Below are 14,373 nucleotides of genomic sequence, written 5' to 3' on the forward strand. Positions count from 1 at the left end.
ATTTTACACTTAAGGGTATCGTATTATATTCGATAGTCGATGCCTTAGTTGATAGTTGATACCTAGAAAGAGGAGAGCTAACGCGTTAGCTCTCCTCTTTCTAGGGTAATAATATAACACACTGGGGATGCACAACATCAGTTCCAAGACCCTCACTCGCTTAGTCAGGTGCGCTGGTTAGGACTTATCGTGTCAATATTATTTCCTCTCTCTCTCTCTCTCTCTCTCTCTCTCTCTCTCTCTCTCTCCTCTCTCTCTCCTCTCTCTCCTCTCTCTCTCTCCCCCCCTCTCTCTCTCTCTCTCTCTCTCTCTCTCTCTCTCTCTCTTTCTTTCTTTCATTCTCTCTCTCTCACTCACTTTCTTTCTTTCTTTCTCTCCCCTCTCTCTATTTCTTTCTTACTCACCCTCTCTCTCTCTCTCTCTCTCTCTCTCTCTCTCTCTCTCTCTTTCTCTCCATCTTTCTTTCTTTCTCTATCATCTCTCTCTCTCTTTCTTTCTTTCTTTCTCCCTCTTGCTATCTTTCTCTCTCTCTCTCTCTCTCTCTCTCTCTCTCTTTCTTTCTTTCTTTCTTTCTTTCTACATACTCTCTTTCTTTGTTTCTCTATCTCTTTCTCTCTCTCTCTCTCTCTCTCTCTATATATATATATATATATATATATATATATATATATATATATATTATATTTTTTTCGTTTCTTTTCTTTCTTTCATTCTTTTTTTCCTCTCTCTTCCTTTCCACATTCTTTCTTTCTTATCTCCTTCTCCTCTCCTCTAATCTCCTCTCTCTCTCTCTCTCTCTCTCTCTCTCTCTCTCTCTCTCTCTCTCTCTCTCTCTCTCTCCCTCTCTCTCTCTCTCTCTCTCTCTCTCTCTCTCTCTCTCTTTCTTTCTTTTCTAACCAACCCCCTCTTTACTCTCTTATTATTCCCTTTTTCTTCCCCCCCCCCCTCCTCTCTCCTCTTCCCCCCTTCTCCCTCCATTTTTAAAAAAATCTTAAAGATAATTATATTAAATGAAAGATTGCACAAAGGAAATGAATAAACCATGGGATAAACGAAACGAGCGCAAAAACTAAAGAAATACGGTAAGCGGCATTTACGAAAAAGGGGATTTCCCGAAAGTGAGGGTTTTATGGGATGGGCCTATCTTTCTATTTATACACCTATGATACTAACTGACACACATAGCTACATAATATTTTTTAAAAACCCGATAAAACTGTCGAGTCTATGTAGGAGAAGTGGCAAATAGGAATAGACAAATAAGAGTCAGATAGTTCCCTAAAGACAAAAGTTATCTGCTGCTTCTTTTACCCTGACATAGTTGGGTTAAAGGTCCTGACAACTCGACAGATAGTAACAACAGTTTTAAGTTTAAAGAAGTAAGTGGTAGAAGTAGTGATAGATTATTGGCACGTTATATAAGGAAAGATATGTTCAGAGGGTAAGTATTAATCCCCATTAAAGTAGAAATACTTCAATATAAATCAACAGAATTGCCTCACACAATAACAAGTTAACACATAATTAGCCAAAAGATATAATAGTACATTTTCATAAAGTGAAGTTAGGCTATGGTTAGTTTATTTCATCCCTTATGGTCCGTTACTCAATTTATTTTAATGGGATCTTTATATGTTTGGATGTCACTGGTGGCGGCGTCAATGTTGAAGGAGGAGCCTTTTCCATTCTTCGGTTGTCTCAGTGGGTTACTTGATAGATTCAACTGTGGATCAACTTGTAATCAAATGAACATTTACTCGGTTCCCCGATCTGTGATAATACCGGAGCAAATCTTTGACAAGTTGCAACATTTTTATATTCCTATGAGCAGTGATGTCGTGAGGAACCACCTCTTGCATCACATAATACATACAGTGAACACGGAGGACCAGGACGTGGAAGAAAAAGGAAGATATTGTGGAAAGACGCAATGACATTTCAATCTAACAATCACACAAACGTGCGCGCGCGCACACACTCACACACGTACACACACATACCATACACACACAAACACACACACACACACACCTGCGAACACATAAAATACTGAAAAATACGTTTCATAAAGATGCAATCCATAGTGGTTTAAAAGAAAAACATGAGCTCTTATATGGCGGACTATCCACTAAATGTGCACAAAGTGCTTGACAAAGGGTCCCTGATCAACAGCAATACGTAACATGTAGAACGAGACAAGTAGCCGGTTAGGCGATATTACATTTTTTGTCCTTCAGAGACAACGCCGTTAAGATCCAGGTACTCATTTTACACCTGAGTACGAAGAGAGAATGTGAGTAAAAAGCCTTTTTCCATGGACTCAACTGTGCGCTGAGCGAGGCTCGAACCCAAGACCTTCCGATCCGAAAGTGAGGGTCATAGCACACGACCACATAGCCGCACAAATATGTCAATCACATAAGTACACACGCACACACACACACACACACACACACACACACACACACACTCATTAAATTTGAAAGTAAACAATGATTAGATTACTATGTAAATCAAAATATCGCACAGCAGTCACTCATAATTTTATATTCATATATATACAAAGGCCTACACGCACATGCATTCTTAGTACAATGAGTAATCTAGGATTTATACAATCTTGTCGTTAAACGGACATTCATTTTTATCATTCAACTCATTGATGCTGTAGCTGTTGAAACTTTAATGTTCTCTGCATTGTTCATCCCATCCTTTATCAAATTCCATCGAAGTATTTGACAGTAGGTACCCAATATCGATATCAAGTAGCGCCCATCACTACGCGCGAGTCCTCGACGACTGGAAACTGGAAAAAGTAAAAAAAAAAACAAAGTGATTCCTTGACTCGAGATAACTTAGTCGTGTTAACAATTTAAAGCAATGTCTTCAAAAGCAAGTGCCCAAGATTTCGTACACCCATATTATCCATGGGATCTGAAATTGAAACATTACATCCCAAACGATAAGAGCACATTGCAACTACTCGGTATCTCTGGTCTAGCTGTTGTGGTGATTATCATCGTCGCATGGATTCTGAGTGGCAAAAGAAAAGAGCAGTTTTGCTTTATGAGGAGGGCGGTACTTTGCTGGTTTTTAGTGTGCGCGTTTATCCATATAGTGCAAGAGGGTTATTTTGTCGTTTACCACAGAACTCTTGCTGGTCACACTTCTTTTCTTGGACAATTATGTAAGTAAAAAAACATTTTATTTGCACTCACGTCAATCAATGGTCAACTGTAGGTACTTTGATAAAATTTTCAAACTCAAAATATCTTGATTTGACTCAGTCAGGGGGATGGGACTTGAAAAAAACATAAAATTTGATACCTTATTTGTTTCTCTACGACCTACGGTCCCAGAGTTATTTATATTTTTCTATTGAAAATTTTTGTCAATTTTACTTCGAAGTGGTTATTCAGAGTCGACTCTGGATAACTGTAGGCAGTTATTCAGAGTCGACTCTGGATAACTGTAGATGGTTATTCAGAGTCGACCCTGGATAACCATGTGTACAGATATTTAGAGCCGAGTAGCCTATCGAATTATCGAGTTGAGTTCTTGCGAGATGAGTTTCTTTCAATTTGATACCAGTTTACTACGGTTATTTTGTGACTTTGGCAATTTTAGTGCCAAATTCTTAAAACTTGGCGATTTTTCAACTTCAGAATCTTTAATCAATTGCAAAACATATTCCATCAACAAAGCAAATTTAAATTAGCTTATAAACAACCATTTCTTAAATCGATCAGCCATACTTATTATCTCTTTATTATCTCTCTATTACCAAATGATATCTATTATCTATAAACGTAATATGAAGATAGATGGGAGAGAGAGAGAGAGAGAGAGAGAGAGAGAGAGAGAGAGAGAGAGAGAGAGAGAGAGAGAGAGAGAGAGAGAGAGAGAGAGAGAGAATTAATGAATTGATTTTTAAAAAAATTGTTTTATAATTAGACACAAGTTGTAATGAATTCTATTAACAAATTCAGAACAATCAAACAAAAACAAAACAAAACTTAAAAAGGAAAAAAAAAAAAAAAGACACGCTTATAAACCTTATAAAATCGTCAAATGAATGTATTATTATGTTACAGCTAAAAAGTACACAAATATTTACACCCATTTGCTCCATCCCCTTCCCTTTCGATCATCTTCTCATCCATGACCACCATGTGTCTTGTGCTGCCTTTTACATTTGGCGCCAGCGTGTCTAGACTAACGTCATAAATAAAGGAGTGTCACCAAAATTCATGCAACTGAGCAGAGGTGTCAAAAAATGATAGAAGGCATATTATTGTTTCCCCCCCCCCCCCCCCCCCCCCCCCCCCCCCCCCCCCTGAACTACCACTGAGCAGAAAATGTTTGACATGACAAAAAAAACAACGGAACATTTATGAACAAATCCTAAAATCTCAGAAATCCGCGGAAGATTATCATCACTGGTCCCCACTATATTTTTTAAATATTTCTTTTTTTTTGTTTTGTTTGTTTTGTTTTTTTTGTTGCAAAATCTCGACAATTTGCAAAAAATTGCAAATTTTGCAGCCGCAATGCAAATCACCGATGCAAAAAAACTGCCATGACAGAAGAGACAAGAAAATACCAAAAAGTAAAACGATTTTTTCCCCGTAGGGTTAAACAGAGGTGTGAGAGAAGAAAAAAAACTAGAAAAAACCGTGTGGTTGGTAACTGGAAGTTCATCACTCATAACTGTCTACAGTCAGAGTCGACTCCCCGACTCTGAATAACTGTAGACAGTTATTCAGAGTCAACTGTCTACAGTTATTCAGAGTGGACTCCCCGACTCTGAATAACCGTAGTCAGTTATTCAGAGTCGACTCTGAATAACCGTAGACAGTTATTCGGAGTCGACTCTGAATAACCGCAGCCTTTTACTTTTATTTTTACAGAGAGAAACACACAGTTTCATAGTAACTTCCTCCTCCTCCTCCTCCTCCTCCTACTACTACTACTACTACTACTACTACTACTACTACTACTACTACTACACTACTACTACTACTACACTACTACTACTGCTGCTGCTGCTGCTACTACTACTGCTATTACTACTACTACTAGTACTACTACTACTACTACTACTACGACAACCATCGTTGAGTACAGACGATCCATAATTTATACTGCATTTCATTTTATTTGTTTTTTTGTTGTGTCGACGAAGGGTTTGTACCCGAAACGCCCATTGTTTGTATTGTTCCCACCGATAACTCTCCATCATTATTCTTTCGTTAGTATTTTCCGGACCCCATGCTCCAGGCAGTGCCCACCGCTCTCTACTTAGAACAACGCTACACAGTGGATAAGTGCCATCGTTACTTATGTTTAAATAATAATGTTTACTAAAAACATTACACACACACATTCTCAAACAATTTTTACACCCCTAAACTTGTCTCACACTATTTTTATTTGTGGGGCCAGAAAGAAATATAATAAAACGATCAAAGCAAACAAGAAGAAGAAATAAGATATGATTTCTGTGTTACTTCATATGACACATGCGCAGCTGGAAAAGTAACACATTTCTATGACGTGTTGTGGTACGTTTCCGAGGAATCCTCAGTTAAAAATAGATTGACCTCTGTAGTCTGAGACTTCGCTAGCGTAGTCAGAGACTTGATAGTCAGGGACGAAGTCTTGACTCCATGAAAAGCTTACTTTCCGTAGTCTCAGACTTTGCTATAGAGTCTGAGACTGCCATAGTCTCGGTCCATGAATCAGAGCCCTGCAGACTACACTTACAACTTACACTCATACTCTTACTTACTCACACTGGGAGGCCTTTCGAAAGCTCCTCGGTCTAGCATCTCTTTCAGTTAGTATTTTCACCGTGGATCTTTTGTCAGGAGTTTATTTATTCAATTTGTCCTCTATTATAGTAGGCAGTTTAGTGAGCAGCAGCAGTGGCAGTCAAATTGTGACCCAACTCGCCCATAGGAAAGTTGTGACTGGAAATTGCCGTTCGCGTCTTGGGGGGCTCAACTAAAGATGCATAACTTCGTTATAAAGAGCAGTGATGCCAAACTTCCGCGGATCCGAGGAATTCCTCCTTTTTGGGGAGTCCTCCCTTTTTTCCTCGGTTCCTCCCATTTTTCCTCCATTCACAAAAAAAACACGAAATTATAATTTAGCGAATTGTTGAAACAACGAAGCTTATTTTTACACATTTTCATATATCACCACAACTGCTACCTTAACCATCACACAATATGATCCTTGTAATCTTTGCAATACGATGGTGATATTACAAAAAATATAACGGCAATATATGCATTAGATTTAAAAAAAAAAGTTTTATGTGTTTTATGACTCCTTCACCTGATCTTTGAATGGATAATAAATGCTCCCAAATTCATGGGAATTAGTCCCAGATAGCCTTATTTTGGCACTTTAAAAAAAAAATTTCCAGGGGGGCATGTTCGCCTTTGGGGGGCATGATGAGACTTCGATCATTTTCCTCCTTTTTCATTTTTTTCTGTTGGCATCACTGAAAGAGGAATAATATATCGTGGATATTTTGGTATCATTATTTTCATCTTTCAATTTCCTTTTAAATGGTGCCATTATTAATGAAAAATCCTTTAAAAATTACAGAAGTTATATGAAGTTAAAATTTGGCAATTTTCAAATGCATTTATTTTTTTATTTACAGCGTGTGTTTTTAATATCAAACCGCTTGTTTTTAGAATAACATCTAAACATTATTCATGCCGAATTTCAGGGCTCTATATCTATGCGCAGACACTTTTTAACTCTGCGCCGAAATGCCATGTTTACATTATATATCTTCTCATCATGGCTGCCCGACAATATCGATATTTTAAATTTAGTTATGTATTATTTTTAATTTAGTCCATAATATTTTCAGTACTATTATTTTCTATGTTTTTATTTTGAATACATACTTTCCAACTTTTTTAATGGGCATTTTATAGTTTTTGTTTTAAAAGTCCGTATATTTCTTCTCTTTGTGAAATCCGATATTAACAATATCGATATTTTATAAATACCATTTGCTTTAATTTTATTTTATTTTGCCATCAAGTCATTTTCCCATATGTTTAGATATGTTTATCATTTGGATCCATATTCTAAAGGCCTTAGCCTTAATAATAATTTTGACACCCCCACACAAGATTCTCAACTTTATGTTTATACATTTTTATGCATGCCATGTCTGTAAACGCATGGCTGTATCTCGATTGCAAATCTAAGACGATAAAATTATTGAAACCAAGCCGTTTTTCTGTTCAAATATAGAATTTTTTTTCCTTTGGATTAATATCACTTTAACTCCAGGTGAGCAAGTCATAGTATTTGCTATTAGTCATTGAAGTGGAGACTCATGTGGAATATCAGCCTTGTTTTTAAATTTAGATAATAATCTTATATAATATTGCTTTATAAACAATACAGTTTTATTTTCATTACATCTTAATCTTATTATATTCTTACATCTTTCAGGGAAAGAATATTCTAAAGGAGACAGCAGATACCTTACGTAAGTGATATTTTGTAGATGATAGTTCATTTTACGCTAGTCCATTACCGTTCGATTTGAATTCTCTCATTACCCTCCCATTTTCAGGATTTTCTGTGAAACTTTTTAAAAAATGTAAAAAATTACACACTTTCACAACGGCAGCATTTGATACTGTTGCCTAGGCATTCCATGAAAGAATATAGATCATCAATCAAACAGTATGTCTGATTTCAACAGGAATCACCCGTGTTGTCCAAGGGAGCAAATTGGGGGTTAATATTATTAATAATCTTGCCCAAGGAAAAAAACGAAAGTGCCTGAAGCGTGGCTCGAACCCGGGACAGTCCGGATCACAGTGCAATGCCTTAACCACTGGGCCACTTCATCCCCCTCCCCCCAAATCCAAGAAGTCCATGCTATAAATGTTTCAGCTAATAAAGCCATGCAACATAGTGTTAATTTTTTATAACTATATATGTTACAGTGAATGACATAATCAGTTGGATGGTGAAAAGGTTTGAACTGAGATATTGCCAAGTTTAGTTAGAAGGTCAATTTTTATCAAAGATGAGTTCTTGTCATAAGTGATTAAATCAACCCTTTTTTACATCTTCGGGAAATACAAAAGTTTAATCACTTCTAATTATTTTTTACAGCTAGTCAAGTTGAAAATGTATGAAATTTGAGAAAAGTTGCTGGATACCTTTCCCATACATCTGACCATAACTTCATGGAAAATCACTCTGATGAGCGTATTCTTTCAGAAAATGCAAAAAAAAATAATTTTTTAAATGCAAATCCAAAATTTTCATCTTCCGTCCATTCATCTTCTGTCTTTGTCAAGCAGTCAAAATTTTGATATAATAATGATGCCTTCATTTTAACAAAGCAGATTGAAAATGACTAAGATATCTCAATAATATCTCAATTGTGCGGCTATGTGGTCTTGTGGTATGACAGTCGCTTTCGGATCGGAAGTTCCTGGATTCGGGCTTCGCTCAGTGCATAATTGAGTCCTTGGAAAAGGCTCTTTACTCACATTCTCTCACCGTACTCCGGTGTAAAATGAGTACCTGGCCTTTAACAGCGTTGTCTCTGTCCGAAAAAGTGTAATATCGCCAACAGGCGGCATGTCTCATCCTACATGTTACGTGTTGCTGTTGGTCAGGGACCCCTTGTAAAGCGCTTTGAGCTTTAGTGGATATTGCGCTATATAAAAGCTCAATTTAAAAAAAAATAAAAATATTATAGGCCCGTTTATGAATAAAGATTGGATGTGTAAGCAATACCTTTCCCTTTGATTTATTTCAGATCCGACTCTTTTTTGGTTCCCATGGTGTCCATCACAGCCATTGTGAAGGGGCCTTTGGCTTTCATCGCCTTCTTCGCCTTTCTCAAGGGGAGCGACTACCGCTATGCTCTACAGCTTACTTTGTCCCTGCTCCACCTCTACGGACTTGGCCTGTATTATCTGACTGAAATCTTTCAAGGTCTGTCCCACGGGCCTGGACCTCGGGGAAAGGACAGGATGGTGTTCTACTGCTACTTCCTGGGCGTTAAACTTGTTTGGATGGTGATTCCCTTGGCCTTAATTTATGACGCTGTTCGACACATGGCCCAATGTCAGCACGTTTCTGATTTTTACGTTGACGAGTACAACAGGAAGCATTTAAAATACAGTAGAAAGATGAAATAGGGGTACTCATCCTTGGATGTAGTAAGAGGGACTACAACAAAACTATAGCTGGGTGGGGTCTTTTGACTTTCCATGATGGGCAGGAGGTCACTTGCTGCGTCTTCTATCCCATTATGTGTTTTCCAACTTGCTTTCTGTCTTTGTCTTGGAATGAGATTACTTGGTTAGGTTTTGTCCTGGCCTTGGCTGAGAGGGAAACAGGCAAATGTATAGTATTTGTTTCAAGAGATGATATTTTTTTTCATTTAAATCATCGCTTTGTTATGTACCGTAACTTTTTTTTTTGTTTTGACTGTCCTGTTTTGTAAGCATTTTTTGTGTATCCCTCTTGGTAGGATCCTGTGCTTTTTATCTGGATGGGACTTTCAGGTGATCTCAAACAAAGCACATTGATAGTTTGAGTTTGGAATCTACATCTGTTCCCTATTTTAACTATTCTCCTTTGTCTTACCTTTCCTCAAATGCTTTAACCTTATCCTTACCAACCATAGGAAAATCGTCACATTCGTTACAATCCATCCAGCACTTTTATCATTCAGATTTCTTTTGTAAATCACACAATTTAAAGAAAAATGATTTATTTTCGCTATAAAAACATGACACTGTAGGGTTCATTTTGCTGATCAATATTAAGCTTAGAATGTATTTGTTTCTTTACTGTTTGAGTGAAATTTTGGGGAAAATTCTGAAAATGGCTGGTAAGGAAAGGGTTAGGTAAAAATCTAGATTTTTTTTACTATCATTTTTTCTTCCTTTTTACTTCACTGAAATGACCTAGAAGTATAGAGTGGTTAACTGAAATTATTCCACCCCTCTCATTAGGAAAACGCTATCATTTCTTAGTAAATACGTAATAGTTGAATAATGCTTTGAACGCGATAAATAAAAAATTTATTCAACGATTGCAGACTGTTTTCGGACATTTTATTGGTGTTAAATAAGGTGTAAAAGACTTAGCAATTTAAAAAATAATCTTTTGGTGCGCATGAATAAAAATCCAGCGTTTTTAGTTTTGGATCAAATTGTCATTCAAGCAGAAGGAGAAAGATACAAATTATGGTTTATAGAAGTACTAAAACCATACCATTTGGTTACAAAATATCTAATAATCTTACTTGTAGGGGTGGAATAAACGTATTCTTTCATTTCTTTGTATTTATTAAACTCGTTATATTTTTATCATGGGCAAAAACACATTATTGTGTTATTGGGCACAATAAAAATAACTCGTTTAAAAAGAGGTGATAGAATAGTATATTATAAAGTTAGGACTGTCCCGATTTGGCTGTCTGGATAAAAAAAAATTTAATGGAAAAAATTAAAATAAAATTGGGACTTTTTATATTTTTTGAAAAGGCCCTTGCATATTTTGCATGTCCTAGGATTATGCTTTTATCACAAGCGAAATTATAAAATGAGGAACAGAAAAATCTCTTGATCTAGATTATATTATATAATTGTCCAAACATATTACTGTTTTTTTTTTTTTAGGAGGGGGGGGGGGGGGGGGTCATGATTGTAGCGTGTATTAGGGTGTCCCGTTTTAGCTCTTTGAAAAGGGCTTCTATATAAAAGTGTCACAAGCGGCGTATAAACCTTTAAAAAGAAACAAAACAACAAAACCATAGGATGTCAACGTGACAGTAGGTTTTGGTTTAGATAAGATCTGTTTGAGTGAAGTGTTGCATTCAATGAGGAAAATAGAAATGAATTCTCAATTTTTAATTGTTTTGCAGTATGGAATAACTATGCATGTGTGTCCAAAGACAAAAATTTGGATCTTTTAAACTTGTATTCTGCAATTTTTCCTGAAAGTATTACTTCTGTTTGAAGTTTCTATATAGTTTGGTTTCAAGGAAATCATCATTTTTATAGGGGAGGTAACCAAAGTCATTGTTAAACAAAGGTCGAAATGGACCCTTTGAGATGGATAAGGTCAATGTTGTTCTGACAGGATGTGCACGATTTTGCCCATAATGCCTCACATTTTTACTTGAGTTATGGCACCTTGAATTGGTCAATACTCCTACTAAAACTATAATAGATTGGACAAGACTTGTTCTGTTTTCAGATACTAGCCATTAACCGGCTCTCTTTATCTCAAACAAAAACAAACTGTAGGCTACTACGTGCTAAGTAAATCAAGTGAAGGGAAGTGAGTGGGATAGGCAGATAGATTGAAGAGAAGACTGAACGAATAAAGCAAAGGGGAATAACTCTAATAATCCAAAGGGCCAAATAATAACAACAAGGGAGTGATAGAGTAGATAAGGAAAGCATAACGAAAAGTAGCATAATCTATGACAAAAATAATTCTGATGATCTCATTGTTTCCAAATTCTACTGTAATCAGGCTTGAACTGTCTCTATTTTCTAAAAGAATGATGATATTAGTTGTATATTTAGTCTTTTGTTTAAGTTATACCTTAGCATTGTTTTGTTGTTTTATTTGTTTTTTGCCTAGTTACTGATTTGATAGAAAATTGTCACCTAAACTTTTAGATTTGGAGTAAAGGTTAAAGGTCACATAAGTGAACCAATTGCAACACTTTCTCTGTGTGACAATAATGTAAATAAGCCACAAAAACTGGTTTAATCGGAATACAGATTATTGGAGGGTGAGAGATGGAACCAATTTCACCATGTTTTGATTTTAAATAGAAATTTTAAATAAAAAGTGATAACAAAATTATTATTAATTATACCAATTAATGTATATTTTATTAAATCCACCTCGTTCTAAGGCAAATTATTTAAGTACAGCTATGTGGTCTTGTGGTATGACACTCACCTTTCGACTGGAAGGTCCAGGATTCGAGTCCCTCTCTAAGTGAAAGTGACACATAGTTGTGTCCTTGGAAAAGGCTCTTTACTCACAGTCTCTCACTGTACTTGGGTGTAAAATGAATATATGGCCGTTAACAGTGTTGTTTTCGTTGGAAATATATTTGTAATATCGCCTAACAGATGTCATATCTCGTCCTTTAGATTAAATGTTGCTGTTGGACTTTGACTTCTATTTCTAGCAGATTAGACTGGGATGCAGTTATAATGTTTTAATAAGTTAAAAACCAATATTATTCGTCGTGGTGACCCAGTTTATATGAATTACTTTTTGTGCAAATTGAAAATGAACAGTAGTGCCTTTCACCATAGTACAACTACAAGATTGGCTTTTATTCATGATCTGTTCTAGTTGTTTGTTGTTCACATTTTCCTTTATTATTCATCATTTTGTTGTCACACCATTTCACACACTCCCTTATGGCAGTTAGGCATCTTATTAAAATTGTTATTTTCTTCAAAGAGGCAGCACTCTTCATGGTAAAATGGTGTCAAATTTTAAGCTCTGTTTTCATCAATGATTGAGGTCCCCAGAGTTCAGTTGGTACACCTGCCTCACAGTCAAAGGGACCGAGACCGATTCTCGTTGAAGTCTTGTGATTTTTTTCTGACCACCCTGTCCACCAAGCAGTGATTGGGTTGCTGTATCTGTTGGATCTGGCAGAAAGTGCTTTGCGATTGACTAGTGTCCTATCCAAAAGGATAGCAAAAAAAATGCTATTGTTCGTTTCACGCTATAGAAACCGGAATAAACTCCGGCTCTATGGGCCTAATGGCTCTGAAAAACTACTTTTTTTTCTTCATGATTGGTATTAGAATTATATTATTATATTAATATTACAATGAAGTCTGCTTATTTTATCATTAACTTTAGACTAAATTCTTGATTCAAGGCCAGGATGACTTTCGACTTTTTCAAGGGAAAGGTTGTGGGAGTATAGTAAGTGTGTGTTTTTAACTCTGGACAGGACCAGGTCCGTTCCTAACAACATCTGCAGGCAGCAAGCAAAACACAAGATATATATTAAGCACTTTTTTTGTTTTCTTCTTTTGTCCATGCTGACCGTAGAATTTCTTCTTTATTACGATAGACGTCTATATCAAGTCAATTTTACAGAGCTGACTTTTTAAATGCAATTTATGCTAAATATGTTGCTATCATCAAACGTAATAGCTATGATACAGAAGGCTAAAATTAGCCTACAATTTTGTGTTGACTTCTTCTTTCACTCTTATAACGTATATTCTATATTATACAAATTGCTCTTCAATTTTACTGCCTGAATTGAGGTAGACTTTGAACATTATTGTCAAGTTATTGGTGCTTAGTTACTGAAAGTTATGTACATAATTTTATCAACATATCACCATAACTTTTTGATTTTATAATAAGTTCCGACGCCTGTTGTCTAATGCCATTTTTTCAACAGATTCATAATCCCGTTTAAATTTCGACCAGAGACTTCAAAATGAGGTTATTGAAATTAATTTTGTTGCCATATAAGCATTATCTATTTTATTATTATACTCATTTATTTGATAGATATTGGAAGCTGCAGCTCATAATGTCCTACAGCAGGGGGGGGGGTTGTGGGAGGAATTCAAAGTTTTCATTTTTCATAAAATAGTTCATTGTCACCAATAAGTGCAATGTGTTCCAAATTTTTGAATGAATGTTTGAATTCTGTTTTGCTTTTTGTTGTTGTTTTTTGTATTTTTTTTCTACGCAGAGACTGTTCGGTTTTGCCATGACCCAGGTTGGTATTGCTATTCTTGCCCCAGACTGGTATCCCTGCCAAGAGGGAGATGGTCAAATACATGAGTAGTGTAAATATTTGTTTTTAATTTTTTGAAATTCATTTTTTTTGTGTCGTGTGTAATGTAATGGTTATTAAGAATTTTGCACATCTTACAAGTGTATCCCTCTTGGACTGTCATCTGCATTTTTTGCGGCTGCAAATGGCAATTTGCGGCCGCAAATATCAGGGCGATCCGCAAATTTTGGCAAATTTCCCAAAATTGGCAAATCGTGGCAAATTTTGGGAGAATTGGCAAATCGCGTGACAAATTTTGAGAAAAAAAAGAAGCGAAAACGAAATAACGAAAAAAAAAAGTGCGAAACTTGAGAAATGTTGCAGCTTTGCCTTGGCCCAAACCAAGGGAAGCTACTCTCTACGGATAATGATCCTTTAAAATCTTTGTAACAACGCTATTCTCCCATAGTGGGCAGGGAGGTACATGCTGTGTCTTCTATCCCCCCATATCCGTTTTCCAATTGCTTCCTGTCATTGTCTTGGAATGAGATTTCTTAGTTTTGTCCTGAACC

The 14,373-nt window shown here is 36.2% G+C and overlaps 1 protein-coding gene across 1 annotated transcript; it reads left to right on the forward strand.

The window, feature by feature from the left end:
• Nucleotides 1-2,779: 2,779 nt before the first annotated feature.
• LOC144975438 (3-beta-hydroxysteroid-Delta(8),Delta(7)-isomerase-like) lies at nt 2,780-13,883 on the forward strand. Its single transcript, XM_078919503.1, has 3 exons — nt 2,780-3,187; nt 7,489-7,525; nt 8,819-13,883. The coding sequence occupies exons 1-3, from the start codon at nt 2,881-2,883 to the stop codon at nt 9,201-9,203; spliced, it is 729 nt and encodes a 242-aa protein (XP_078775629.1). The 5' UTR covers nt 2,780-2,880; the 3' UTR covers nt 9,204-13,883.
• Nucleotides 13,884-14,373: the final 490 nt, after the last annotated feature.

Source organism: Berghia stephanieae, chromosome 6, assembly GCF_034508935.2.
Source record: "Berghia stephanieae isolate SIO BIC M18660-M18661 chromosome 6, UCSD_Bste_1.3, whole genome shotgun sequence".
Taxonomy (NCBI): domain Eukaryota; kingdom Metazoa; phylum Mollusca; class Gastropoda; order Nudibranchia; family Aeolidiidae; genus Berghia; species Berghia stephanieae.